The following is a 26,225-nucleotide window of genomic DNA, read 5'->3' on the forward strand; positions in this document are numbered from 1 at the left end:
GGGGGGGGGGGAAGAAGGACTTACCAGTGCCAAATTTAGCAATGAGTTCAACTCTTGTGCATGTGACCAAGAAACACTGAGGTCAAGTGTCTAATTGCATTTATGGCACTGTCATCCAAGTAATTATCTTTTCCCCCTGGTATTTCAACAGGGTAAAACTGAAGTGGGTTTGGACTGCTGTAGTCTGATAAGTCAGAAACTAGGTAACCTCCATGGCTTGCCTGCTGGGCTGTCTCCTGTCCTTTGGGCTCTGTTGGTAAAGTGGGCAGTGATTATATTCCTCTGGGATACTTTTTTTGGGCTACATGTCTAAGTTTGGAAAAATCTTTGTAATCATGTACATTCTTGGAAGGTAGAAAAGTCCCTCCCCACCCAGCAGCATGTCTTTGGTAATAATGCTCGATAGCAGTGATGGAATTTCCAACTGTATTCTCATACAGTTGTATGTAGAGGTTGATTCTGCACCTGCTGCAGGTGGAAATGGGGTCAAATGTAATATATCACTATAACAGCATATAGTAAAGTCAGATGATTCTGGTCTGTTGTGGTACATGCATGAATCCTAATATCTTCAGTCATTTTGAGGAGTAAAAGATGTCTCACATAAGCATGTAAGTGAAGGAACAGCTGTTTTGTGCCCTGTGAATAGCGCAGACACAAGGTGTTTAGGTGGTGGCAGCCTATATACATAGGACTCTACTATCATTGCTGGAAAATGGCACCCCTTTCATTTAGCCTTATAACAGCCAAGCTCTTAATGCCAGAAGATCTTACTGGAATGAATGAACCACAAAGGCTGTTCTTAAGAGTGCTTTTAAAATCTGTCAGTGAGGTTTAAGATGAATACTAGAACAATCTGCTGAATCTGAAGCCATTTTGTGACCCTTGCATTTTGAGAGCCCTCTGGATATAACTGTAAAACACTGTGCTGTTTTCTGCCAGTGTTTGAAGGGGGGAAAGGGGAGTGAGAGAAAAGGCGAGTTCTACACAATCTCCTCTTGTTTCAGGAAGGACTGTTTTTTTCTTCCAGGTTTGCACAGCAGTGCTGCACATCATTCACCTCATAATGATAATAGTATATAATCTTCATAATAGTGATAATCTTCGTATGCAGCTGCAGATTTCAAATTCCTCCCTGGTTTTAGTCCAGATTTCATTTGATGGCATCAGAAGACTGTTTTTTCATGTTCCTGACTATTTACCCCTACATAACCTCACTGCTAACTATCAGAGCCCAACTTTTGATAAGAGGAAAGGTGGCGCACCAGTGTCAGAATATGCAGATTCACGTTTCATAGTTGTATCTCAGCTCTCATGTACCTGACCATTTTTATTTTTTTTTTTGGCACAGCACAGGCAATCAAAATTTATCATCCAAATTAAGACTGTAATTATATTTTGATAAAGATCTGGCAATTCAGTGAGAATGAAATTTTAAGGGTTGCTGGGATACAGATGACTCTGGATTATGGGGAAGTGTTTGCATGTGGAATACTAATAAGCCAAGGTTGTTCAGCATCCTTATCTAGACTTTTCCAATAGTGTCTGATAACACAAGCAATCAAGTGCTTGTTTCTTTGCTATTATTCTGGAAAAGTGATTAAAGATACAGGCTGCCTTTTATGAATGAAAAGGCTACATGCTCGACATGGAGCAACACAAATATGGTCCCCTGTTTGATGCACAAAAAAAGTGGGAGAATAGAGTGATGACCATGCCCAAGTTACTGAGCTCACCAAAGTAAACCTTTCTTGAGGTTTCCCATGGTCTCAGGGATGCCAGGGAGCTTTTGTGGGAGGAGTGAGCCCGTTCCTGGGAGGTGTGAGCCCTGCCTGAGATGGATACTGCAGAGCCAGGTTCCCACTGGGGAGTGGGAGATGGAGGATATTTCAGGGATGAGCGTGGGATAACCAAATACACCAGAGCTTGCTGCCCAGACAGGATGGCCACAGAAGTAACAGCACTGTAGAGCTGAGGGAGGTGACAAATAGCTTGATTCAACTGATGACTGACAAAGGGAAGGTCCTAGCTCATGTGCGGGCACTTTTCTGTGCCAGTCCAGCAGATGAGTAAAGCTCAACCTCAGCACTGCAATTCGATGAAGGAGGAAGAGCTATAGCACTTTCTCTCTTTTAAGTGTCTGGTCTGTATGTGACACTAATTAGTTATTATGGAAAATTATTGCTATTCAATACTGTGGCCTGCTGACAAGGTATTATTTACTGCCTGCGCTGTGGTAGCACTTGCAGACCTCAGAGGGGTTCGTTCGTCTCCAGTGCTCCTGGTACACTGCAGCTCTAAGCCCTGCCCCAACCCAGCCAATATCCCACGCCTGTCTCCCAGCGTTTCTGCTGTGCAACTGGCCAGCAGCAAGGCCAGTGCATGGTTTGTGTTACCACCTTGCCACATCTCTGCTCCAGACTGCCTGCTTCAAATATGGGCATGGTAAGGTAGGCTGGTAAGGGACTTGCACTTCATTTGTCCCAGACTCCCTCTCTCAGCACCACCAAACTCCAGATGTTGAGCCAATCCCATAATAACTATTATACCCTGTTCAGCAGTGGTTTGGGGACTTAATTGTAACACATGATTGTATTTTTACTACAGATCAGAACAATCCTGTAACTTTATGGCTGTTTCAATTAACTGTGAAACAGTGAGCGTGTCATATAACAATTCAAAAAAAAAAAGATCTGGTGGTATGTCAGCTTCATCAAAACAAATAGTTTTACTTCCCTGCTGAACTGAAGTCTTCCCAGGCTTTTGGTAACTAAATTTTATTCCTGTTCTTTCATGATCTATAAGGAAGAGACTTGACTTACAGCAGTGTGGCTTAAATGGCAGAGTGGATGTGATTCAGGAGGCCCAGGTTAATGAGCATTTTGGGAAGGCAGAGTCCACTGGAGACGCTGCAGCTGTAACACGAGACAAACGACTGCACCCCTTCTGTAATACCTTGAAAAATCTTTTAAACATGAGGTGTGCAAGTGCTTAAATGATAGTCTCCTAGCCTCCTCAAATTCAACCTGCACAAGCAGTAATGTGCTTTCTTTCTCCTTCTGTAATGTGCATGGGCATGTGATGCCTCAGACAACTCCAAAACTGCAGGGTTATGCCCCATTCCAAGTCTTGCAATTTGCCGTAACCTTCAAGACCAGCCAGAGAAGACACAAATTCTTGGTGTGTCCAGCTTGGTGTGTCCAGCCTGGGTCTTGCAGTGCCTTGGGAAAAGGGTGTTCATCCTGGAAATTTGCCTCAGGATCCTCAGTTCTGGCATGTACTAAAGGCTCAGTGCTGCAGTCCAGGACTGTCCTCTGTCTTACAGCCTAAACCCACCAGAGAAGTTCAGCAAATACCTTAGAAGAAGCTGGTTCTCTCAGCTTTGATAAAATCTTCTGTCTTGTTTCATCTCAATATATGGCTGACTGCTGTCCCTTTCTGCCTTGACAGTGTCAGGTGTATATTCATATGAGGCAAAATTAAAATATAAATAAACATGTGAGTTGGACATCATTGTATAAATGTATCAAATAGTGTTTAGCCTATTCAAAGGCTGACTGATCTGTCAGTCTGGTTTACTCCAGTCCCATTCTCTCAGCTTGCATTGGGTTTCTGCAAGCACAAATTTTACACTTCATACAGTTTTTCTCCTGCGTGCTCTACAGTGCCTCTTCAAACACCTGCACCTATGGATAACTTTTCAGGAAGTCATCTTGTCTGTCCTTTCAGTCAGCCTTGCTCATTTTCCAAACCAGTCATCCTGCCTTGGGTTGACCTCATTATCACAGAATCACAGAATCGTCTAGGTTGGAAAAGACCTTGAAGATCATCCAGTCCAACCATTAACCTAACACTGACAGTTCCCAACTACGCCATATCCCTCAGCGCTATGTCGACCTGACTCTTAAACACCTCCAGGGATGGGGACTCCACCACCTCCATGCACAGCCCATTCCAACACCCAACAACCCATTCTGTGAAGAAGTGCTTCCTAATATCCAGCCTAAATCTTCCTTGGCGCAACTTGAGGCCATTACCTCTTGTCCTATCACTTGTTACTTGGTTAAAGAGGCTCATCCCCAGCTCTCTGCAGCCTCCTTTCAGGTAGCTGTAGAGGGCGATGAGGTCTCCCCTCAGCCTCCTCTTCTCCAGACTAAACACCCCCAGTTCCCTCAGCTGCTCCTCATAAGACCTGTGCTCCAGAGCCTTCACCAGCTTCGTTGCCCTTCTCTGGACACACTCGAGTAATTCAATGTCCTTTTTGTAATGGGCGGCCCAAAACTGAACACAGGAATCGAGGTGCGTCCTCACCAGTGCGAGTACAGGGGTAAGATCCCTTCCCTGTCCCTGCTGGCCACGCTATTGCTGACACAAGCCAGGATGCCATTGGCCTTCTTGGCCACCTGGGCACACTGCTGGCTCCTGTTCAGCCGGCTGTCAATCAACCCCCCCAGGTCCCTCTCTGACTGGCAGCTCTCCAGCCACTCCTCCCCAAGCCTGTAGCGCTGCTGGGGGTTGTTGTGGCTCAAGGGCAGCCCCCGGCATTTGGCCTTATTGAAACTCCTCCAGTTGGGCTCAGCCCATGGCTCCAGCCTGTCCAGGTCTCTCTGCAGAGCCTCCCTACCCTCGAGCACATCAACACTCCCACCCAACTGGGTGTCATCTGCAAACTGACTGAGGGTGCACTCGATCCCCTCATCCAGATCATCAATAAAGATGTTAAACAGGAGTGGCCCCAACACCGAGCCCTGGGGGACACCACTCGTGACCAGCCGCCAACTGGATTCAACTCCGTTCACCACAACTCTCTGGGCCCGGCCATCCAGACAGTTTTTTACCCAGCGAAGCGTGTGCCCATCCAAGCCATGAGCAGCCAGTTTTGCCAGGAGAATGCTGTGGGAAACGGTGTCAAAGACCTTACTAAAGTCAAGGCAGACAACATCCACAGCCTTTCCCTCATCCAATGAGCAGGTCACCCTGTTGCAGAAGGAGATCAGGTTTGTCAGGCAGGACCTGCCTTTCATAAACCCATGCTGACTGGGCCTGAGCATCTGGATGTCCATTATATGACTTTTAATGGCACTCGAGGTGACCTGCTCCATGACCTTCCCTGGCACTGAGGTCAGACTGACAGGTCTATACTTTCCTGGATCATCCTTTCTGCCTTTCTTGTAGATGGGTGTTGTTGGGATTCAAGAGGACTTTCTGCAAGAGAATGGACATGTGAGCAATCCCATGTGAGAACAAGACTGATAAATAAGAGCCTCAGCCTGAGAAAGAATGCAATAAGGACGTAACCCTGAATGAGGGGGGAAAAATTCGATGAGACAAACAACCCCTGGAAGGGGTTGGGATGTAAGAGGAAGTTACGAGGCAGGAAGCCTGGCAAGGCTGATGTGGCACTTTTTATCCAATCATAAGAAGGGTTAAAGCGCAGGCTAAGTTAACTGTCCCATCTTGAGGATTTATACTGCCTGTTACTCACGTGTGCAGGAGAACATTATAAAAGAGCTTTCTTAGTTGTAATAAATGGGCATTGCTTGATCACAATGGTCATGTGCATGCTCAGCTCTCCCGCAGAGTGTCACATTTGCCACCCTCCAGTCCAATGGGACCTCCCCAGTTAGCCATGGCTTCAGGTAAATCATGGACAGCGGCTTGGTGAGCACATCTGTCAGTTCTTTGAGCACTCTTGGGTGTAACCCATCCAGTCCCACAGACTTGTGTGCATCCAAGTGGTGCAGCAGGTCTCTGACCACCTTCTCTTCAACTGTGCTGACCTCAATCTGCTTCCCCTCCCCATCTCCCAACTCATGAGGCTGGGTGTCCAGGGAACAGCCAGTTCCACTGCTAAAGACTGAGGCAAAGTAGGCACTGAGCACCCCAGCCTTTTCCTCAGCCTTAGTTACCATGTTTCCTGCTGCATCCAGTAAAGGAGGAAGATTTTCCCTAATCCTCCTTCTGCTGTTAACAAATTTATCATTGCAGGCTCTGAGCCTCTCTGGAGGAAGGTGATTTCACGGTCTGGTCGGCTTGCAGGTCCCAGGTTGTTCCTGGTGCCAGCGTCATGGTGAAATCTCCTTGGGATTATCAGAAACTTTTTTGGAGTCAGGCAGAGCCCTGCCTTCAGCTTCTGTCAGCCACTTTAAACAGAGACACGGTGCAGTTGGTGATACCTCCAAGAGATGCAATAAACATTATTTATATTATGAATTGTGGTCCATGGACTATCAGAATAGGATTTGGTGCACAAAACAACCCTGAAGAGCTTGTGACCCTAGGAAAAGGGTTTCAGCTTCACTGGGAGGAAATTCATAGGCAGAAGTAAATAACTCATTAGGTCAAGTGGGGACAGATCAAGGGAAATTGTAGTCAACAAGGCTAGAAGTAAAAACTGTAGTGCAGCTGTGTCCCACACTTTTAAATCCCTTTCATGTAGTCTGAACTTGAAAGGTTGTGTTCTCCATAACAAGTCTGAATGAACATACTGAAGCTCATTCTCTTCACTACTCATTTCTGCTTGTGCAAAGGTATAGGACAAATCTCTGAAAAATGTGCGATCTTTGACCAGTAAAACTGTGCCAGCCAAAGCCATTACTATCACTTACCAGCATAACATGTCTTTTTGATGAATGTGGGGGTGTGAGGAGTAGGCTAACTGCTAAAATGCAGTTCTGTCAGCATGGCTGCAGCTGCTTTGCCAATATAATGTATTGTAGAAAGACAAAAGTCATTTTGTTGCATTAAAACCCAAAGAACCTTCATAGTTTGAGAGCAGAAAATGACCCCAGATAACACAGTTGGAGTAAGTCAGACTCTGAATTATTTCCAGAGGTTAATTATCTTGTGTGCGCAATATACTGCCTTGTACCACTCAAAACCTCCCAACACCTATATGTAGACTTCCTGCATGCAGTGAGTTTTAAGGCTGGGTCATACTATGGATTTGAAGCTTAGATATAAAAATAGAACCACAAAATGTGACCATTATTTGTCATAGAATAGAATAGAATAGAATAGAATAGAATAGAATAGAATAGAATAGAATAGAATAGAATAGAATAGAATAGAATAGAATAGAATAGAATAGAAATTTTCAGCTGGAAGAGACCCACCATGATCATCTAGTCCAAATGGTAGATTGCTAGTATGAAATTCAGAATGAAGTTCTGGTCAGCATCAGCTATATTTCTAAAACCAGTGTTACGTTACATAGGCAGATGGCTGGACATTACATGGACATTACATGGCTGGAAATGTTAGGTACTGCTGAGATATGTACCCAATGGACAGCTAGCCCCAAGTCTCCCTGGTTTCATGACATTAAAGGGGGATTAATTACCTGATGATCTGTGCCCGCATTGACGTGGCTGGGGATGATGGCAGCCAAAAAGCAGGTCTGGAAAATTTAGAGCTGTGGTTCAGTGGGGCTTCACCTCACAGAGAGTCTGGGCTGAGTGTGGAGTTGACTGGAGGAAAAGACATTTTTTTCTCCCTGCCAGGATGAATGAATCAGCACAAACTAGGCAGTGATGGTGTGGTTGCAAAGCTGTGCTTTCTGTAGGAGGCAACAAATTCATTTCAGTTTGCCCCAAAAAAAGAATTTCTGAATGCAGAAAATTACCTTGGGCATTACTTGAGTAAGCTCAGCTCTGGGCACATATCTTTCTCAGTGGTTCATGAATGGGATGAGAAAGTGTTTTCCGCCCACGAGCCTATTTTGAGCCTTATTTCCGTGAGTGATGTGTGTCGTTTTGGTTATTATTGCTTTGTTCTAGCTGCAGTGCTTCTGGACCAACATCATCCTACACTCACTGAGTGTCCACAGATGGAAGGGCATCAAAGGGGAAGGAAGATGAGTATCTTCTAGCCATCCCTTTAGCAAATATTTCACTTAGTTATCATGGATGTGGCTGTAACTTCAGTGGCAACAGAACTGGAATTTCTTAAAGGCTTGAAAATTACTCTGCTGTCCTGTAGAAGTATTTGCAATCTGCAAAATAAATTGTTTTCTGGGTCAAAATGAGAATCTTCAAAGTTTAGGTATTTTCTCCAGACAGGCTTTTGATGTAGCTTTTCCATCCTAGAAGTACATGTAAAAGTTTACAGAAAATAGGGAGGCTTGTACTAACTTTGGGGAGGCTGTTCTGGCCCTTGTAGAGTGAAGAAGCATTGCAGTGTTTGTGAAGTGTTGCTATTGCACAAATATTACAAAGACAAAAGGAATCAGGATGCTAGTAGAAGGGGAAAAGGATAACCCAAATAAAAAACATTCAAATTAATCTTTGCCTAACACCATTTGCATAGGTAAATAGTGGCTGCACTTTTTAGATTTTTTTTTCTTCTGTTCTGCTGCATGGAAACCCATTTTCTGGATAAAATGAACGTGTGTTAAGTATGCCAATACCCAAACTTCAGAAATAACTGTGTAAGAGAAACAATGCCAAGCAGACCTCACCCTCGCTCACTACACGAAGATGTACTGCATCCCACAGGAAATCAATACTTACTAATGTGAACAAGCATGAAGATGAAATTATCAAACTGCCAAGTCAGGGAAACAATCTTGGTTTATCAGAATTAGCTGTGATTTAAAGGCCATAGTTAAAAAACCTCAAGTGATAATGATTCTGGCAGGTCATCAGTGAATTTGTGCATCTCCCTGTGCTGTGTGGGTCTGGGTTGTGGTGGGAATGAATTAGGGCACCAGTCTGGCTCTTTTTTCATTACTGACCACGACAGGTTAATTATGAAAAACAAACCACCTGTTACTTATTCAGTCCAGCGTTTTAGAGATGCTTCTAAATGCCAGAGGTTGGTTGTGTGGCAGGGGTCTGTAGGTCTAAAATCACAATCCAGACAATACAAACCACAGATCATCTGCAAAGGTTTGGAGCATGCCCTAGCATGGAATAAGCAAGCTTACTTTTATCTGGAAGAAAATAACACTAAGCAAACCCACCAATAAAGTATTATTGGACTAGCACGTGAAATTCAGGGCCTATTATTGTATGTGTAAATGCTTAGTGTTTATGCATTGCCATCCTTTAGGATGATTTTTGCCCTTAAGACACAATGTAGAAACAACATAGAAAAGGCTAGGAGGTCCTTGGGAGGGCAAGAGATGGCTGTGAAGGCCACAGGTGACTTGCCCCAGGCCAGCATGGGGATGTGCCAGCATACCCACCTACCAGGCCAAATTGCATCTCCAAGCAACAGCACCGCAGACAACCCCCATTTGAAAGTGCTGTCTCAGTTCTTTGCTTTTCAGTGCATACCAATTCCTATATTTTCCTCTTCTTTTCTCTTTCTTTTTTTTTTCCTTTTTTTAAATTTTAAACTCAGCAGCGGAGGTAAGAGCTTGTTTTCATATTCTCTGTAACACCCTTATGATACTTCAGACGCTACATAGAAAATAAGCAGATGGCTGTGAACTGCTCTGCATTCATATATAAAATGTCTCTGACTTTACAAACAATATCCATACTATAAAAAAGTTGCCTTGGGTGGCTCCCCCTCCCCCTGTGCTGGCAGATGCCTCGGGAGTTGATAAGATGTGAAGATTGATTGCCACCTCCCCCCTAGACAGCATCCTGCCAGATCAGGGCTGGGGTATATCCGTGGGTGTCGTCTGCCTTTCACTGTTCAGCACGTATAGCATCTCAGCCTCTAGAGCAGTCTGGCACCTCTTCCAGCACTTCTTTTTTTAATGCCGCTTGGAAAATCCACACAGAAAGAAGAGAGGCAGAGAGAAGGCAGTAAAGTGGGATGGAGGCAATTAGGGACAGACCTGATGTCCTCACATAGCCAAAGGGTCCAGAGTAGTCAGGCAGAACCATGACTCAGAAAGGACAGAGCAAGGACAGCAAAATTTGACACCTGGTTCATCTTACTGTGCCATGCTTCTGAGCATGTTTACACCCCTCTTCATAAAAATGAATGTATTTGTTCAGTTTCTCAGACAATGCTTCACCTTTTGAGTTGAGTCACCTTATGCCTTACTAGCTTGCTTTGCTGTGACCCAAGTTTGTTTTTTTTACTTTGCCTTTAAATATACTCAACGAGTAAATGCAGAAACTCATCCATAACATGAAGATTCAAGTCTGTTTCTGACAATCCTGCTTCCCTCTAAAGGCAGCATTTCCCCTCTTGGTGCCTGGTGATGCTGGGGCATGGCAGCTCAGTGCAGTCTGTCTTCTCATGGTCCTTCGACAGTGAACAAAAGGGGACAGGCTTTCCTAGAGGACTATTCAGAGCTGTCTGAGGCTTATTTGTACTCAAGATCAGTGAGGAGCCTATCTATTAGCTACAGAAATTCTCCAGGGAGACATATCTCCCCTGGGGAAAGTTAATTTTGTGATTACTTTCCATTGTCTCCTTCTTCATGCTTGGAAATGTTGTCAACTTTGCCCCTTGTGAACAAATCTGAGCATCCCAGGAGTACTCTCTTGCTGATTCACCATTCCACTTGATATGTGATATATTAAGGTCAAACACTGTTTGCTACTCAACAGCCCCATTTTTTACTTACACTTTCTGCATGATAATTTTAATGATGCTGGCCTTCTCCCCTCACTCCCTCTTCCCTTCTCTTTTTCCTTTCCTGAAAGTATTGCCTGGTTTAATTTCTTTTCCTGTGGATTTTTTTCCCTGCAGCTTATTTCCTGCAGTTTATTTTTATCTCATTTTCATCACTGCTTACAACCGAGAGTTTGAAGGCTTCCTGTCAGTGTTGCGGCCAGTGTCATTCCGTGGTGGTATTTCTGGTAATTACCAGTAGGCGTTGACACCTGACATTTCTGCACTGGTTTTGACTGGATGCAGCAAAATGTAGCTATTTCACCACACCTTCGGGTCTTCTTCATGTGCAGTACTCAGTACAGGGTCACAATAAAACATCTGGCCACACTGAAAAGGTAATAATTTTATATGTACACTAAGCAAGTAATTGTTTGCCACTCTGTGTATTTGCTGTGCTAAAGCCAACATGTTGGAAACTGCCTTGTACTCAGTCCAATGTGCACACAAAGACAGATGAGTTACAAATGTGCAAGAATTCTCTGTTTGCTCTTATGTTCTGGATGGCAGCTCTCGCCAGAGTGGTCCACACCCATGCAGCATCTGACAAACCCTGTAGCTCTTCAGCAGTTGTGGCTTTTCAGAGACCCCATCAGAACTCAATTAGGTTTTCTGCATAAATATGTGGCTTAATAATATAAATGTGAGTACAAACAATAGGATATGGTTTTGGCTCATAAAGCCATATAGCCATAACAATAAAGGATAGTCTATGTTATGATCTTTATTAACATCTTATGATGTTTTAAAAGAAGTAAATGTTTTAACATTTATTTCAGCTTAAATGTTTTCACACTGCATTTTCTATGCTAGTTGCCACTGGCCATGATGTCTCAATTCAAAGTGGGTGTTAGTGGGTTCACATGAGCTGTAGGGGCTCCCTAGCATGCATGGTAATATGTTTGCATCCTCTGCAGGGACGTGCAAGGGAATATAAATACAGCTAACAACGCTTACCTCTTGGTTCAATTTGCAAACTAGCATTTACCATTTGAGGCTTATGGACCATTTTAGGTAAACAAAGACCTGAAACACAGTAGAAAAAAAATCTGTTGTGCAGAGTGCAACTCTGCAGAAAAAATATTAATGCCTAAGGTGAGCAAGCTGAGAGCATGTTATTCCAATAATAATAACAGTGGGAAAATAACTTATCTTGACATAAGTTATTCATCCTGCAGTCTAGGTATACAATATCACTGACAAAGACAGTTTCCAAATGCTATCTGGATGGGTTCCCTCCAAAAAGTAATCCAGTATATCTCAGTGGCTTTGTATACATCTGTATGGAAAGTACTGTAAGTAATACAGTCCAATCCATATATCATAACACGTCTGTACTTTATGGATTAAGGGCTAATTTCAAACCCAAAAAGCCTGGAGGGAAGAGGCTGCAATACGTGGGTAGAAGCTGGAGCCCTGGCAGGGAGTGGTGCTGGGACATGCTCTTGGCAGCGCCAGGCAGGGTGGAGTGGACTTGCAAATCTTACAAAAATCCATCCCTAAGCAGGTTTCTTCATTAAAATCAACTCCCTTGAGAAAGTATAGAAGGGGAGGGTATGGAAATCTATATTTTCAGGCAGCTCTCCTTCTCCTTACAAAACAATAAGGTCTGCATTCAGTATTGTTTCAACAAGTGAAACTCAGCACATCAGCTAGCCATGTTACTTCTTCCCAGTTGTCTTCTCAGAATGGCTTTTTGAACACTTATAGCCCTGTTTGCTCTAATGTTTCACACAAGTGTCTTGTCAGAAGTGGTGCTGGAGAAGGATGTTGAAATAGGACCCACCTTCTGGCCCAGAGCCACTTTGTGGGCTGAGTGCTCTGCAAGCCAGGTCACAGCCAGTTGTCTGAAACTGGGCTTCAAGTAAACCACTTGGGAGGCTGGGGCTAAAATGAATATCGGGGAGGGCTGATGATGGAGGACTTGAGTATTCACTGAGTTTAGGGAAGAATTTTACCAAAAGGACCCAGAGGAGCTGCACAGGGAACTGGTTGTATCTTTAACTGCACCCCTGTGCCCAGCCAACCTTGGGCCACCATCAGGGTGGCTTGGGAGTAATCTCACGAGTCATGCATGTGATTTTTGTTGCCTGGCCCAAGAAACACACTGCCTTACCATTATGGGGAGGAAGCTTCCTGGGGCAGGCATGACCTAAAGAGCAATTAGAAACCTGAGACAGAGCCAGGTCTCTCAGTCCCTCTGCCAGAAAGCACTGATGGAGCTGCAGGAGCAGCAAGAATATTTCCCCAGGGGAAGAAAAAAGAGTTGCCTTTGGTCCCTTTGAGATGATTGACGTTCTATCTTCACCTGGATGCCTGTGAGTAATTCAAAGGAACACGTGTAGCAACAGCAGCGTAGTATTTACTAAATATAATTGGAAGAAAATGTTGCTACTTACCTCAACTTGCAGTTAAGTGGTGTTCAGGGCATCTAGCCAAGCACGCTGAAAAAGACTGATGGGGAGGAAGAAGTGTGAAATATGAGCCACCATCTCTACTCTTAACACATGGCTTGTTGTTCCTGACATTGGAGGTTTGATTTCTCGGCCTACGTGCAGTGCCAGTGGAAGGGAAGAGGGGCCCTGCTTATTCATTTTCAGTGTAAACTCTTCAGTCTTTTTTTTTTTTTGCTTGCGAGCAGCTTCTGACCTCAGATACTGGCTTCCCCATGCAGTTTGCTAAAGGCAAGAGGGTCAAACTAATGCCAGTGAGGAAAGGCATTCACAGAAAAACATCCTCAATACTTTTATAGTAGATATAAAATGGAACCTGTGTCTTTGGTTTGATTTTGCTGTTCACATTTCATAGTGGTTTTCCACTGTAGCATGTGTGTTGCCCTTCCAAAACAATGATTTGGTCATTACCCATGGGGAGCCACATCAGGGACTAACAAGATTAAGCAGTAGGGATATAGGGCATTTTTTCTTGCAGGTTATCATCTTGAATGAAGGGCAGGTCACTAGTAAACAAAATGCTGTCACTCACTGATGGCCTTCTGATTCCCTGAGTAAAATAAGTTGGCACCCTCAATCTGCTGTCCAGGAGACAGATCCGTGTATCACAGCACCACTGGTGTAATTGATGCTAAATGCCACTTCTGAGAGCTGAACAGAGAAGGCATGGAGATTGATGGAGACTAACTCTTAGAGCTTTGATGGAAGGTTGTAATTTATGAAGATTTCAAGGAAAACAGAAATATGTTTGTTGTACTTGGAATAAGTCATCTGAATCTTATCTTCCAATATGGCAAACACAGCACATTCTGTGTCGATTATCATCTTCCAGTGTGCTTTTTCAAGGCTCCCAGTGTTTTACAGAATGTCTGTATGTTCACAAATGTGGAGAGATTGTTTGTATCGTGGATGCTGATGTGGTAATAGGTGCTCCAATGTGTGAGCCTGTGCTCTTCTTGAGACGAGGATCCTCAGCATAGACTCAAAAGGCTATTACTGGAAAATGACCACTCTAGGTATAAATGACCAGATAGAAATATGTGAGGGAATTTAATGCTTTGAGTAGGAGAATAGGCAAGATACATTAAAACCACTGCCAAAACGCTGTTTGACCTATCACAAAATGGTCTGTAGGCTGGGGAATGTGAGGGTGTTTTTTTCACGAGATCCTGAAGATAAGCATTAACCAAGGCAGGTAAAACAGTAAATGAATTTTGTAAAGCTTTGTTCTTGACTGCTGGCATGTGAAATCAGGGTGTCTGATCTGAGAGCAACATCACAGTGAACTGCACATTTCTGTGTGATAAAAGGGAGAGCGTTATGGTGACCTGTTGGAGCAACTTGGGCAAGCTTAGTAGTGATTTAGGCTGAGTCAGTACATGAGAAAAATAGCAAGAGCAGTGAGGGAGAATTGCAAAGGATGTTTAAAAGCATGCTTACAAAGTGTTTTATAGAGACCACACACTACACTGCTGGAGATAAAAGACATCTTGCTGCATATCAAGAGTGGGAGCAATGTGAAGGGTCAACATGGGAAGAAATAGGTGTTGACAAGCACTGAAAGTGCGTCAGATTGAAAGAAGTGCTTTCAACTAATTAAGCATGTGGGATTGAAAGGGCTCTCGAGGCATTGATTTCAGTTACATGCTCTGGAGAGTGTGTGTGTGTACACAAATACACGTATGTGTGTGAAGATGTATGATGTCCTATCATCCCTACTATAAGAGGCCATCCTTACCATTAGGGTCCAGTAAACTTAAACTAGTTAGGTTTGGGGGTTTTTTTTAACACTGTTTATGCTTTTACTATCTTCCTGTCTAATTAGCTTTTTGTTTTCCCACAGAGCATGGTAGCAAACTGAAATGAATATGGACTCATCGTGCAAAATAGCTGATCTAATGGCAACCTTAAGCTTGCCAGGCAGGACTCGTGTTTTCTGCCTTCTTTACCATTGCCCTGCAGGCAACACCAGTGCTGCCTTTGTATCACTTCCACTCACTTAGCTGGGGCATGAGTCACTTCCCAGCTGGGTTGTAGTCTCTGAAGTTGTAACATTGGATTAAATGTTTAATTTTATGCATGCACATAAACAACTGGGAAAACTTTTGTCTAGTCACATGTTTTCAGCTGCCCTGGGAATAAAGCCCGACCTTATTGGTGGTTTTCTTTTTTGCTTACTAACCAGCTTTCCCTGATGGGCTTCCTGCTATCTCTGACTGAACAAGGACCATAGAAACACCATGGCTACACATACATACATTATTGAACATTTCAGATGTTTATTAATAAATAAGTATGTTGCACTCCCTCCAATGCTTCCTGTCACCATGCATTAGAAGATATGTACACCAGGGGAAATTTCTTTGCTGCAAAATTGGGTTTGATGGGGTGGAGGCGTATGCACAATTGAACATATTCATGGATATGTATAATATGTAGACGTGCACCTAAAATAAAAATGCCCTTCACCTCTTATGGGTGAGAAGGGCAACTCCATTAATGAAACCCTCCAACAGAAAACTGCTGTCTGTGACTACATTTGCAGCTATTTCATATCTGCAAACACAAAGCTATTTCTCTCCTAACCATGTAAAACGTAGACTGGAGAACAGGAATAAAAGGAGAGGAAGAAACCACTGTCTAGAGAAACTTCACAGGAATGAAGGCTTGAATATATAAAAAACTGTATTTCTGAGAGGTTATTGTCTATCCTGCAGTGACAGCTTTGAAATGCTTTGAAATACCAAGTCCCATTCTGGCTACCGTAACTTATTTGAAAGAGTTAGGAAAAGCAGTTAGAAATATGTTCAAACACCACCAGCAGTGACTGAAAGCAGCAAAGCCAAGAATGGGATTAGCATGTGGTACTCTTCACGTAAGTGCATATTGCTTAACAGCCTAATCTTCTTACATGTATAAGAACCACACACTTCCCAGCCCTCTTGAATTATCTGTTGTTGTGCCAGTCAACTGAATACCAGGTAAATGCAAAATTCAAGGATCTGCACATGGAAATGACATCCAAATCATATGCTTTCCAGATAACTGAATGCCAAATATGGATGGGGTTTTGTCCACTTGTCCGTTTTTCTCCTGAAGATCTGTTATTTGCATGTGTGGCATAATGGGAGGCATAAAAATGTCAAAGGGATGATCTAAGAAACTCTGGTTGAAACATGAGAAGTTTCACTGTATTGGCAAGAAATAAAACAATACAAAGAGCATAAAATATCATGGTCTTTCTCAACAGTTTCTGCTGCCAGTGAGGTTTCTGCCTTTTTTGATTGAGTTTGAAGAATTTGCTAAATTGTCCATCCATGAGCTCAGAACAGATTAATAATTGTGCTCATATTGTTGCCCACACATAGCTAAAGACTTAACTTGTTTTGTCATGTCTCCTCTTGTTTGTCCAGAGGGCAGCTGCAGCCCGTGTAGACGCAGTCGCGCTTTGATTTTCACGCGCAAGTGCCAGTGGCAGGGCAGATGTGGTGATCCAGGCTTCAGGTCCAGACTGGTCATCCAAGCCATGTCTCAAGGCCTGTGCTGCTGGAATTTGCTCTTCATATCCATCCTGGACTTTTGCACAGAGCAAAAAATTCCTCAATAAATCATTTGGGTTTCTGCCCTAATAATAGCAATAATAAGATATAATGATGCACAGAGCCATTACAAATCACATTTTCCAGAGTGGGCTCCCAGAGGGAAGTAACCAAGGAGCAGACCACCCAAAATGTGGCATCAGTCACCCATGGCCCTGCGACAGTGGGCACTGCGAGGACTGAAAGGGAAATGTCCACACTGAACAGTTCCCTCATGTATATCAGAGTGCACCAGGAAAACAGGAACAAAAGATGTGATGAAGGATAGGGGAATCCCATCCAGATCCTGAACAAATCCCAGAGATGCACAGGAACAGCAAGGAAAAGGAGACAGGGGGTTTTGCCTGCAGTTTTCTATTTCACTGAGAGTTGAGCATCTCTTGCCTTATGTGAGAAGAGTGCTTAGAAAGCTCTATCAAGGCATAGGTAAGATCTGCCTCAGCTCTTGCATCTCTTGGGGTAGCTGGACCACACATCAGCCTGCCTGGAAGAGAGGACAGAGGAGGGACAGGGAAGCACAGGCAGGGTCCCCAGCAGCCCCTGCGGCACTGAGGGGCCCGAGCGTCTGTCCCATTCCCATTATCTGATGTGCGCCCCGCACCCCTGCAAAAGGGCTTCAGAAGAGAAAGCCATCACTGTCAGGCACTGATGTGGACAGAAATTATCGCTTCCCCTTGGTGGGAAAGGACCATGGCATCCTGCCCCTGCTAGGGTGAACCATGTTCCCAGGGAAATCAGGGTATGTCTGAGTTTCTGGCTCCAATCACTTGACATTTTCTATCTAGAGTTGTGAAGAAAGTTGTGTATTTAGAGGTATAGTCACTAAAGTTGTGGTGAGGTTGCCTTTGTTCAGCAGGGCAACTGTGAAATGCCAAAGAGCCAGTAGCCTTATTTCCAAGGAACAGCAGCCCCACCAACATACTCCCTTTGCATGGACATTTTTCAATCCTTAATAAAGATGAGACGGGAAGGTAGCTGATCCAAATATCTACTTGCGGTTCCAGTTGGTGGGCTTTGCCATTGGCAAATACATCAAGACTGTGGGAAATGTCTGGGTGCATGCACAGCTGGGAGCAAGCACAGTTGTAGAAAGCAGAGTGATTGTCCCACCTCCGAGGAGCTTCAGGTTCCTATGTCCCTGCTGGGTGAGCCCCAGCACCCAACATGCCATCACTGTGAAGCAGCAACCACAGAGGGAGATGCTTTGAAAGTACTGATCTTGCTGATGCATTGCACAAAAAGTGGGACGTGTACAGCACAGAAGCGACTAGATTTTTACCTGCCTTGTAGGCTTAAACCCCCTGGGTGTTACAGTAGAGACACGAGTACTTGGGGAAAGCACACGTCTGAGACATTCAGGGCTATAAATAAAATTCACATCAGACTCAGCACTTGCCTCAATGAAATATTTATGGACTAAAATGCATGATGAAGTTGGATGTGTTGCCAGACTGGCTAGTCTTTGAGATAATCTGATTTTCCTCAGAATTAATTTTCTTGAGATGTTTTGCACACAAACATAGCAGCCAGTAACTCACTCCTGACCTGGGTAGTAGGTGTGGAAGGGTTTGATCAGATCGAACTCTGCTGCTGCTGCTGGCATAGGCCTATTTATGCAAAGCTGAGGGAACATACAGTTTGCTTATGACATTGAATCACACAAGAAAAAACTCGTCATTTTTACCTGAAGTGGCTAGAAAAAAATGGCATTTTCTAAAATGACAGGTCAACCACCTTAACGCTGGAGAAGAATGGCTTCTCAAGCAGAGCCTGGCACAGTGCTGCTGGCCACGGCAGCCTTCAAGAGCATCCTGCACCCCTGCGGCACACTGCGGAGAAGCAGTGGAGTTTCAGTGGGTGCGCAGCCCCCAGCTCTTCTACCTCCTGCAAAGGGCTTGGGGTCATTAGAACCCCTCATCAGAGTAACTGGGCTCTGGAATAGGGTTATTCACTTGTCTGATCCTTTTTAATTGTGGTTTTTGTCTATTGGAATCAAGACACCTCAATAAGGATTCAGCAGCTGCAGGTTCGGCTTTGCTTGTGCAGGAGTTCACAGGGTGACAGCTCTGGGCTCTGTCCCTTAGCACATAGGCACCTTCCTCACTCAGTGCTCAAATCCTCTGCAGGCTGCACACTTTTTGACACCTTACACCAAATCATGTCTTCTCTTTGAACCAGGAAACATAGGAATTTTTTTTTTTCCCCTGACACCTAATGGCAACTATAATACAAAAAGAAATAAAGCTGAGAAACAGAAGGAGCTGGGAAGGTGGGAAGTAACCATCTAGAGAGGCAGATGGAGTTGGGGGGGGGAAACCCCTGGATCTATCAAATAAATAGAGCAGAAATCTTTCTTGCTTGGCCTTTGTGGTGTTATTATTAGAACAACCACGCCTGAGTGCACTAAAGCCGCACAACCTTCAAGCATCCACATCCAGCTTTTCTATGGCAGGATCCGTTTTCTGCTTCGCTAAAGGAAGGAGGGAATCTCAATGAGAGGATGCAAAGTTGAGAAAGGTCTATAAATGATAAATATGATCAACTTCAATAAAACAGCTATTTGGAAACCTTCAAAAATCTTCTCATGAGAACAGCCATTAGCGTATGTCTGTTTGACACTGGTTGTCAGGAAACCAGCCAACATTAATGGATCCACAGAATGTAATGGAGAATCCATTTAAATGGTCTCTTGTCGTTTTGTCATCCCACAACACAAAAAAACCCAATTACTTTAACTTGGGAATGAAATGAACATGATAGTTTATATGATTCACTTGTATATTTTAAATTGATCAAAGCGCACACTAAAAATATATTAACAATCTATATCTGATGCCTGAAATGGAGCTTTTCCTATATCTATACAGGCTTTTTTTCTCATTCACTGTGGTGTCCAGCTGTTAATAATTTAAAGACTGTGGCTTTACAGTTTCTGCATTTCTTTATTTATTATGCATATTATGATGATGCTGAGGGACTACAGCCACGCACAGGCTTGGCATTGTAAAAACAGCCTGCAGTGTAAAACACAACGTGAAAGGTAGTGCTGGCTGAAAGAGATACCTTACCCCATTTTATAGAACGGAGGCATAGGAAGTGTTAATATTTAACCCAGGCTCTTAGCAGAAGCATATGGTGAAGCTTTGGCTGCACAGGTCTTCCAGATCTCACCCCAGTGGTCTTTGACTGCTGAATTACCCCACCACAGGGGTGGCTTTTTTCTTTTAATGAAAGTAAGAGATTAAACCCTATGCAGAAAATCAGATATTCAGTGGTCCTGAAAGCTCACGGTCCACTCTTGCAGTTGCATCCTCAGGCTTCAGCTCCCAGCAATGGTGCCCAGCTTCCAGGGGCCCATGCCCAAACGGCAAGGGCCAGGCAAGATACCACTGCAGGAGCACAGGCAACGTGCAAAAGACAATGTGCAAGGAATGAAATGGAAGCGGGTCCCTCTTTTGGCTGGCAATCACATCTGGTAACACCCTGCAGAAAAGGTGCAGGCTGTCTCACTTACTGGTTAGTATTTTCCTTCTCTTTACCCTTTCCAGGAGGCTTTGCCAGAGCTTTACTGCTCTGAGGTTGGGATGCCGTTCTTCAAACATCCTGCCTAATTGTATTCATGGTGGGTTTATACTTATTTGTCCTTGGGCCAGCATTGTCTTCTACCCTACCCAGCAATTCTCCCTCCCTCTGAGCTTCTTCCCCACCGCAGGCTGAGAACATTCATTCCCTCTTGGCTTTTTTGCCAGCTTTTTTAGTTTCTATTCTGGACTGCCTAGAAATCCACTCCAGCTTTTGAGTATTTTAAAGGACTGTTCAATTCAGTGCGTATTGTGCAATATTTCTGCTTTCTTGGTGTCAGTGGGGCATATTCCCTGACACGGCGAATCAGAGTTCCAGCAGGGAAAGGCAAGAAGATATGGATGCGTGCTGGCTGGGGCCATGGCACAGGGTACTGTAAGCTTCTTAGTCCCTATCATTTGAAGATAAGCAATGTATTTATGCTTTATTTTTCTTCTGGTACAGCACTATGCACAGCTCTGCCAGGTTTGCCGGCTCAGGGAGTCTTGCTGGATGGCTAAGAGGTCATGCTATTTTATCTGTGAACAGCAATGTGTGTCTACAACAGCAAGTGCATAGCAGAATTGTATTAGCTTGGTTTCATTTTTAAGTCTCAAAGTATATTAACCCAACTCCTACTCCTCTTATTTGTAAAACACTGCTGCCAGAGCCAGAAGAGCTTTCTACAAGTTACATTTTGCAGCAAAATCTATTCTAATTAAATGTCTGATCATTTCATAAGTAGAGAAAACTTTCCACTTGCTTACTGAGCTACATCAGAGACAACCACTAGAGCTTCAGTCTAGACAGATTTTTTTCTGGGAGTAGGAAGGAACTGCTTGTGTCTGCCATTTCATTAGCATCCAGGGTGCAGTTTGTGATCATGAATATCACATATCTTCAGTAATATAAGGAATGGGTGGGGTATAATTACTATCATTAAAAATTGTGTCCTGTGATGAGCTTCCCAAGGAGGCAGTGTGGCTCAGAACAGGATCAGGGCAAGTTGCTTTGTGTCTTGGGACCTTGTCTGTAAAATAGACAGAGTGCTTCCTTACCCTCAAGGGGTAAAGGAAGTATAAAATCAGCTCATTCTAGTGAGATACCATGGTGACAGACAGACAAGCCATCAAAACCTCTGCTTGCAATTTGGCAACATTATGTTATTACAGTGTTGATAATTTAATTAGTAAATCCTCATGATGAACAAACACCTACAGGTTGCCATTATCCATCCTACACCCCCTCACCTCACCCCACCCCCACCCACCCCCACTCTCAGTCGTTTTTTTCTCATCCTGGTGCCATTCCTGGTACTGACACTATGGCCAGTTGCATGGAGCAGTACTGCAAACATACTGTAAACCTGCAAGCACGGCTACCTGCTGGACAGAGTTCGGGGTCTCTTCAGTGGTGCTGAAGCTTGAATAACCTGAATTTCAGCAGGTCTATCACCATATTATACCACCACGTCCATCATAACACCCACAAAGTTTTGTAATTTTTTTTTCTCATCAAGGAAACCGATAAAGTCTGTCAGCATCCTGTACACGGCAGTGTGGATTCCTGGGTTTCTCCCCTTGTGTCTGTGCCCTCCTTCTTCTTCTCCTGCCGTACTTTCTCATTCCCTTTCTCTATACAAAGCACTGGTATGCCTTCAGCCCAAGTGAATGTTGGTTTGCATTAAAGAAAGAACCAAAATCAGAAAAATCAAAGAGCATCCACCACAGAGCAGGTCTCTTAACATGTTGCACTGACTCCCCCTCTTAAAAGGGCAACGGCTCCTGCAGGTTGGAGAGTGCAAAAGCACAGAAAGGAGCCCCGAAATGTGCTAGTTCCTTGGCTGAAGACCACATACTGCTACATACGTCCTGCCACCAACCCCTTTTCTGTGGCTTGGCCTCCTCCTCAGTAAGGTCCCACAATAGCAGCATGTCCCTTCTTTTCTTGGGGAAGGGCTGGGTGCTGCACTTGCCTGGAATAGTAGAAGCAATGTAAGGGGGGGCAAGATGAAGGCAGAAGAGGGCTGGCACAGAGGCTGGGTTGCTGACACAGAGTTAGAAATCCCTGGTAGTATTCTCCATGGCAGAGGGCTCTGGCCATCAGCATTGTGTTGGACCGTGTTCAGATTGAAGCTGTCTGGTCTGCTCGTGGTAGCTCCTATGGGCTTTTGCTGGTTGAGAGAGATGAGGACGAAGGAGAGGAATGTGTGGCCTGTTGGGGAAGCCAACCCGAGGCACACTGGCTGTTCAGCTCCTCACTGAGAAGGGAACCCCAGGAGGTACCTCTACCACCCTTCCTTCCATGCATGAGGCACCCCGCCTGCACCGCCCTCCATTGTCCTGTAAGCAAAACAGCTGCAGCAGCTCCTTGGTGTTAGAAGAGAAGATGACTGGAGATTGTTTGTATCAATGCCTGTAGAAGAAGGAGCAAGCCCAGAGATAGAGCTGAGGATGTGCCACGGGCTCTGCTGTGTTACATGGGCTGCTGAGCACAGGTGGGACAAACCTGCTCCATGCAGCCAGCTGGGGCAGAGCACTGGCATCCCCCATAGTCGTCCCCTCCTGCTTTGGCCCTTGGAAAGATGGCTACTGCATACACTGAGGTTGGGCATATCTCCCCTCAGTCTCAGCACTCTTGAGAAATTATTTCAAGCCTTTCATGGACTTGGTTCATGTAACTTTCAGAGGCAGAACTTCTGGGATTTCTCTGTAGAGGAATTGAAGTGTTCCTGTCCCTCAGAAGTCCCTGTCTATTAAGGGAACCTCTTTTAATAGGTGACAGTTAAAGTCGCTCAGCAGGCAGGCAGTTAATCTCCGTCGTTACATGCTGGAAGGCAATGATCTAGCAACCTGTGTCAGAAATTAGTTGTGCGTAACATGATGTAGTGAAAGTGTATATTGGCAGGAGAATGGGTAATTGGAAGACCCATTCCTCCCTCTGCCCTTGCTCAAAATGTCACTGTGGAAAGGTTGCATAGCTTCTTTGCATTTTCATTTTGCTATCTATAAAATTATTATCCCTTTAGTCCATATATTTAACACCAATATAGTATCATTGCACCTACTTGCCTTCATAGAGCCATTTGCAATCTGGCAAAAGGTCATTCTCTAAATATTAAGTGGCATAACATGGTATGGAAACACAGAGAAGATAATGATGTCTGTTATTTGGTGAGAGGAGAGGTGCTGTAACATTCCCAGTGCTCATTCATGGCACTGCCATTTCAAGAAAGAGCCTTTGCTTTTCAGCTCAGTTGGTGTAAGAGAGACTAGCAGTCTTACCTTGCTCTCCGGTTTTATCCTACAGCTGTCTCCAACCTGGATGCAGAGAGCAAACTGAGTGTCTATTACCGAGCACCTTGGCATCAGCAAAGAAACATCTTCCTCCCCTCCACCAGACCGCCTTGTGTAGAGGAGCTGCACCACCACGCAAAGCAGCACCTGCGAGCCTTGCGCAGAGGTAGGTGCTCGAACACACTCTGGCTCTGGCTCCGTGTACATGACACCTCTTCACGGTCCCCTCCAGGCAGCAACAGGGTGCTCAGACACAGGGCTGTGGGCAGTGGTCTCCACTGGGACTGAAGTACTCAGGCTAAGAAATAAAGCTGAAGATGGAATTCTAGCAGTAGAAAAGGCCTGTGCCTTCTTCAGCTTATTTATGATTACTACAATAGAGCTGAAAAGGACTTTTTACTTTTCTGTTTTACATTCTTTGTTTATATGTTTTTCTATTAAAGTGGATATGTCTGAACTGTGTGAGCAAATCTGTGCACTGGCCCAAGAAGGATGGAGGCATTGTTTCAACAAGGCTATCTTGTCTCCCTCCTCTAAACAGATGTTAAACAATGCCTCAACTCCAGAACAGGGATCTGAAGGGCTGAAACTGGAGCCCGGAGGTCTTACAGAGTCTCCACTCAGATATCTGCATGGGCTTTCCAAGCATGATATTGGAGGAGACCTCCAGACCTCAAGGGTGGCAGCTGAAAGCTAGGTGATACCCTGGACAGCTTGGAAAGGTTGGGCAGGTGTCCCCTTCCCAGGCCAGGGAACATCTCCTAACATCACCTAACAAATGGGAGACCTGTAGCCTCAAAACCAAATCATGCGATACAGGGAGGAAGTGGGAGCAATCAAGGTCATCACCAGGCTCCTCCATCTCTGCCATAAAGGGAATTTACTAGGTGCAAACGTCTGGATGGTCCTACAAAAGCACACTACAAGGAAGGCAAGAGATAGGAAAAGATCATTTTTCACTGGGAACCTAACCAAGCAAAAATTCTTACTGGGAAGCAAGTTGAAGTAGGCAAGCAAACCTGTCTTTCTTATGTACTATAAGGAAGGAGAAAGTCCATACAAGTCAGCCTTAAAATGTTCAGCAGCAGCCTCCTGTGTTGGAAGCAATCATTGCCTTGCTCATTTATTATTGTTATCCGATTGTAATAATAATTGATTACTTGGATCATCAGAGCATCTGCTGGCTGGATAAAGCATTCCAATTAATTACCACATTTCACCCACTGTGTAGATTTTGGCTCAGGAGCACACTGTGGGTGCAGTATGTCTTCATAGCATTTCAAAGAGCCGTACAGCCGAATTGCAATCACACTAGTGTTGGAGTAGAGTAGAAATTGGTTTTTCTGCTCTTAGCAGCTCTGCTTTGCGGTTGTCCCGGGACCAGGCTGATCTCTGCCTGCCATCTTGTGGGCAGGAGAAGTCCTGACAGCAGCACGGGAAGGCAGCTGTCAGAAAATGCCTCAGCATTTTAGTTACAAATCTCAGTTTTGGCAGCTTCCCATCCTCCACGCTTAACAGCAGCTGTGCAGATTCAGCAGGCAGCTTGTCACGTGCTGCTTTATTTTATTTTCCAAATAACTGCATATACTGGAGTAGAATTATAATCTGAAATTCACCCTAAACATGTTTATTGTGTCTCAACTATTTCTTTTATCAGAATTTCATTATCTCTTTTATCTGTTTAATCAGGAGTAATTAAAAGTAAACAGTAGATCGGAAAACACCTATGCTAGCAGCAAACATTGTTGGCTGGACCATAGTTATGTGCATCAGGTGAATCTATCATCCCCTTCTAGCAGCAGTCCATGCAAACAGTAATTATATCTGACTGTCACCTAAAATTAGAGATGGGAAGTCCATAAGCACTCTCCCATTCACTTCAAAGATTTCATAGACTTGGAACTGACACTGGAAGAGCCCGTGGTGAAGAAAGACTCCTCTGGGCCTGCAGTGGAGAGATCTTGACTTTTCCAGCATGATCTCTTCCACACCGGAACACAGAGCTGCTGCTGCAACAACCTTCCAATGTCAAGTCAGTGCTCAGTATGTAGCACTGTTGTGCAGCCAGGGAAGGAAATCCTACCTGGGGCTATGTTTTCTTCTTTTCCCTTAGAGGGGTATATTTTATTTGGGTAGAGTGCAGGCAGAGTTACTGCATCTCGATATTTCAAGGCAACAGGAGCTGCAGGTTCCTACTGGGAATGTTGTATGAGCATGGCTCTTGTGGGGGCATGGATGTCCAGTAAGTGCTCGTCCCGTTCAGTTGCAACAGGGATCATAGGTATCAGTCAGTGGGGAAGAGAAGGACCTTCATCTTTGAAGTCCATGTCCTGCTTGTGTCTCTGTTGTGCTGTTATTAGAGATATTTATATGTTTTTAACACTCTAAAAGGCTTGTGTCTTCTTTCTCAAAACAGAACATCGAAGCCGAGGTGATAACAGAGAGCAAAAAGTCCAAGGCCCCATTGCTGTGGTGGCTCCCCCCTTTCCTCCCTTCCCTGCAATCTGCAGTCAAAAGAGGCAAGCGATAAAGGACCGGCACTTTCTCCCAGTAAGTCTTTCACTACGGCTATCACGCATGAACACATTATTAGTATTGTGGGGCCTAAGTGTGACAGTGCTTCACAAGTGCCTTCGCCCAAGCCTGTGCAGGTACAACACAGCTGACCTTAAAGACTATCAGCAGCGTAACTCGGGTCGCAGCTTTAAGCAGCCAGCCCTAGGGTGGGTGTTTCCATT

General features: G+C 44.4%; 1 protein-coding gene and 1 long non-coding RNA gene across 4 annotated transcripts in view; one reads left to right on the forward strand and one right to left on the reverse strand.

Annotated features, from left to right (window-relative positions):
- The window catches only part of LOC113484663, a 237,473-nt gene that overhangs the window by 174,966 nt on the left and 36,282 nt on the right, over positions 1-26,225 (reverse strand). The window lies entirely within an intron of this gene.
- NHS (NHS actin remodeling regulator) overlaps positions 1-26,225 on the forward strand; it is a 53,851-nt gene that overhangs the window by 3,245 nt on the left and 24,381 nt on the right. For all 3 annotated transcript variants that reach the window (XM_026856893.1, XM_026857047.1, XM_026856972.1), the window contains exons 2-3: positions 23,501-23,653; positions 25,904-26,037. In XM_026856893.1, the coding sequence (XP_026712694.1) occupies positions 23,501-23,653; positions 25,904-26,037 (287 nt within the window). The remainder of the gene's footprint in view (positions 1-23,500; positions 23,654-25,903; positions 26,038-26,225) is intronic.

This window comes from Athene cunicularia (assembly GCF_003259725.1).
Source record: "Athene cunicularia isolate RWA chromosome 1 unlocalized genomic scaffold, athCun1 chr1_part1, whole genome shotgun sequence".
NCBI classification, from domain to species: domain Eukaryota; kingdom Metazoa; phylum Chordata; class Aves; order Strigiformes; family Strigidae; genus Athene; species Athene cunicularia.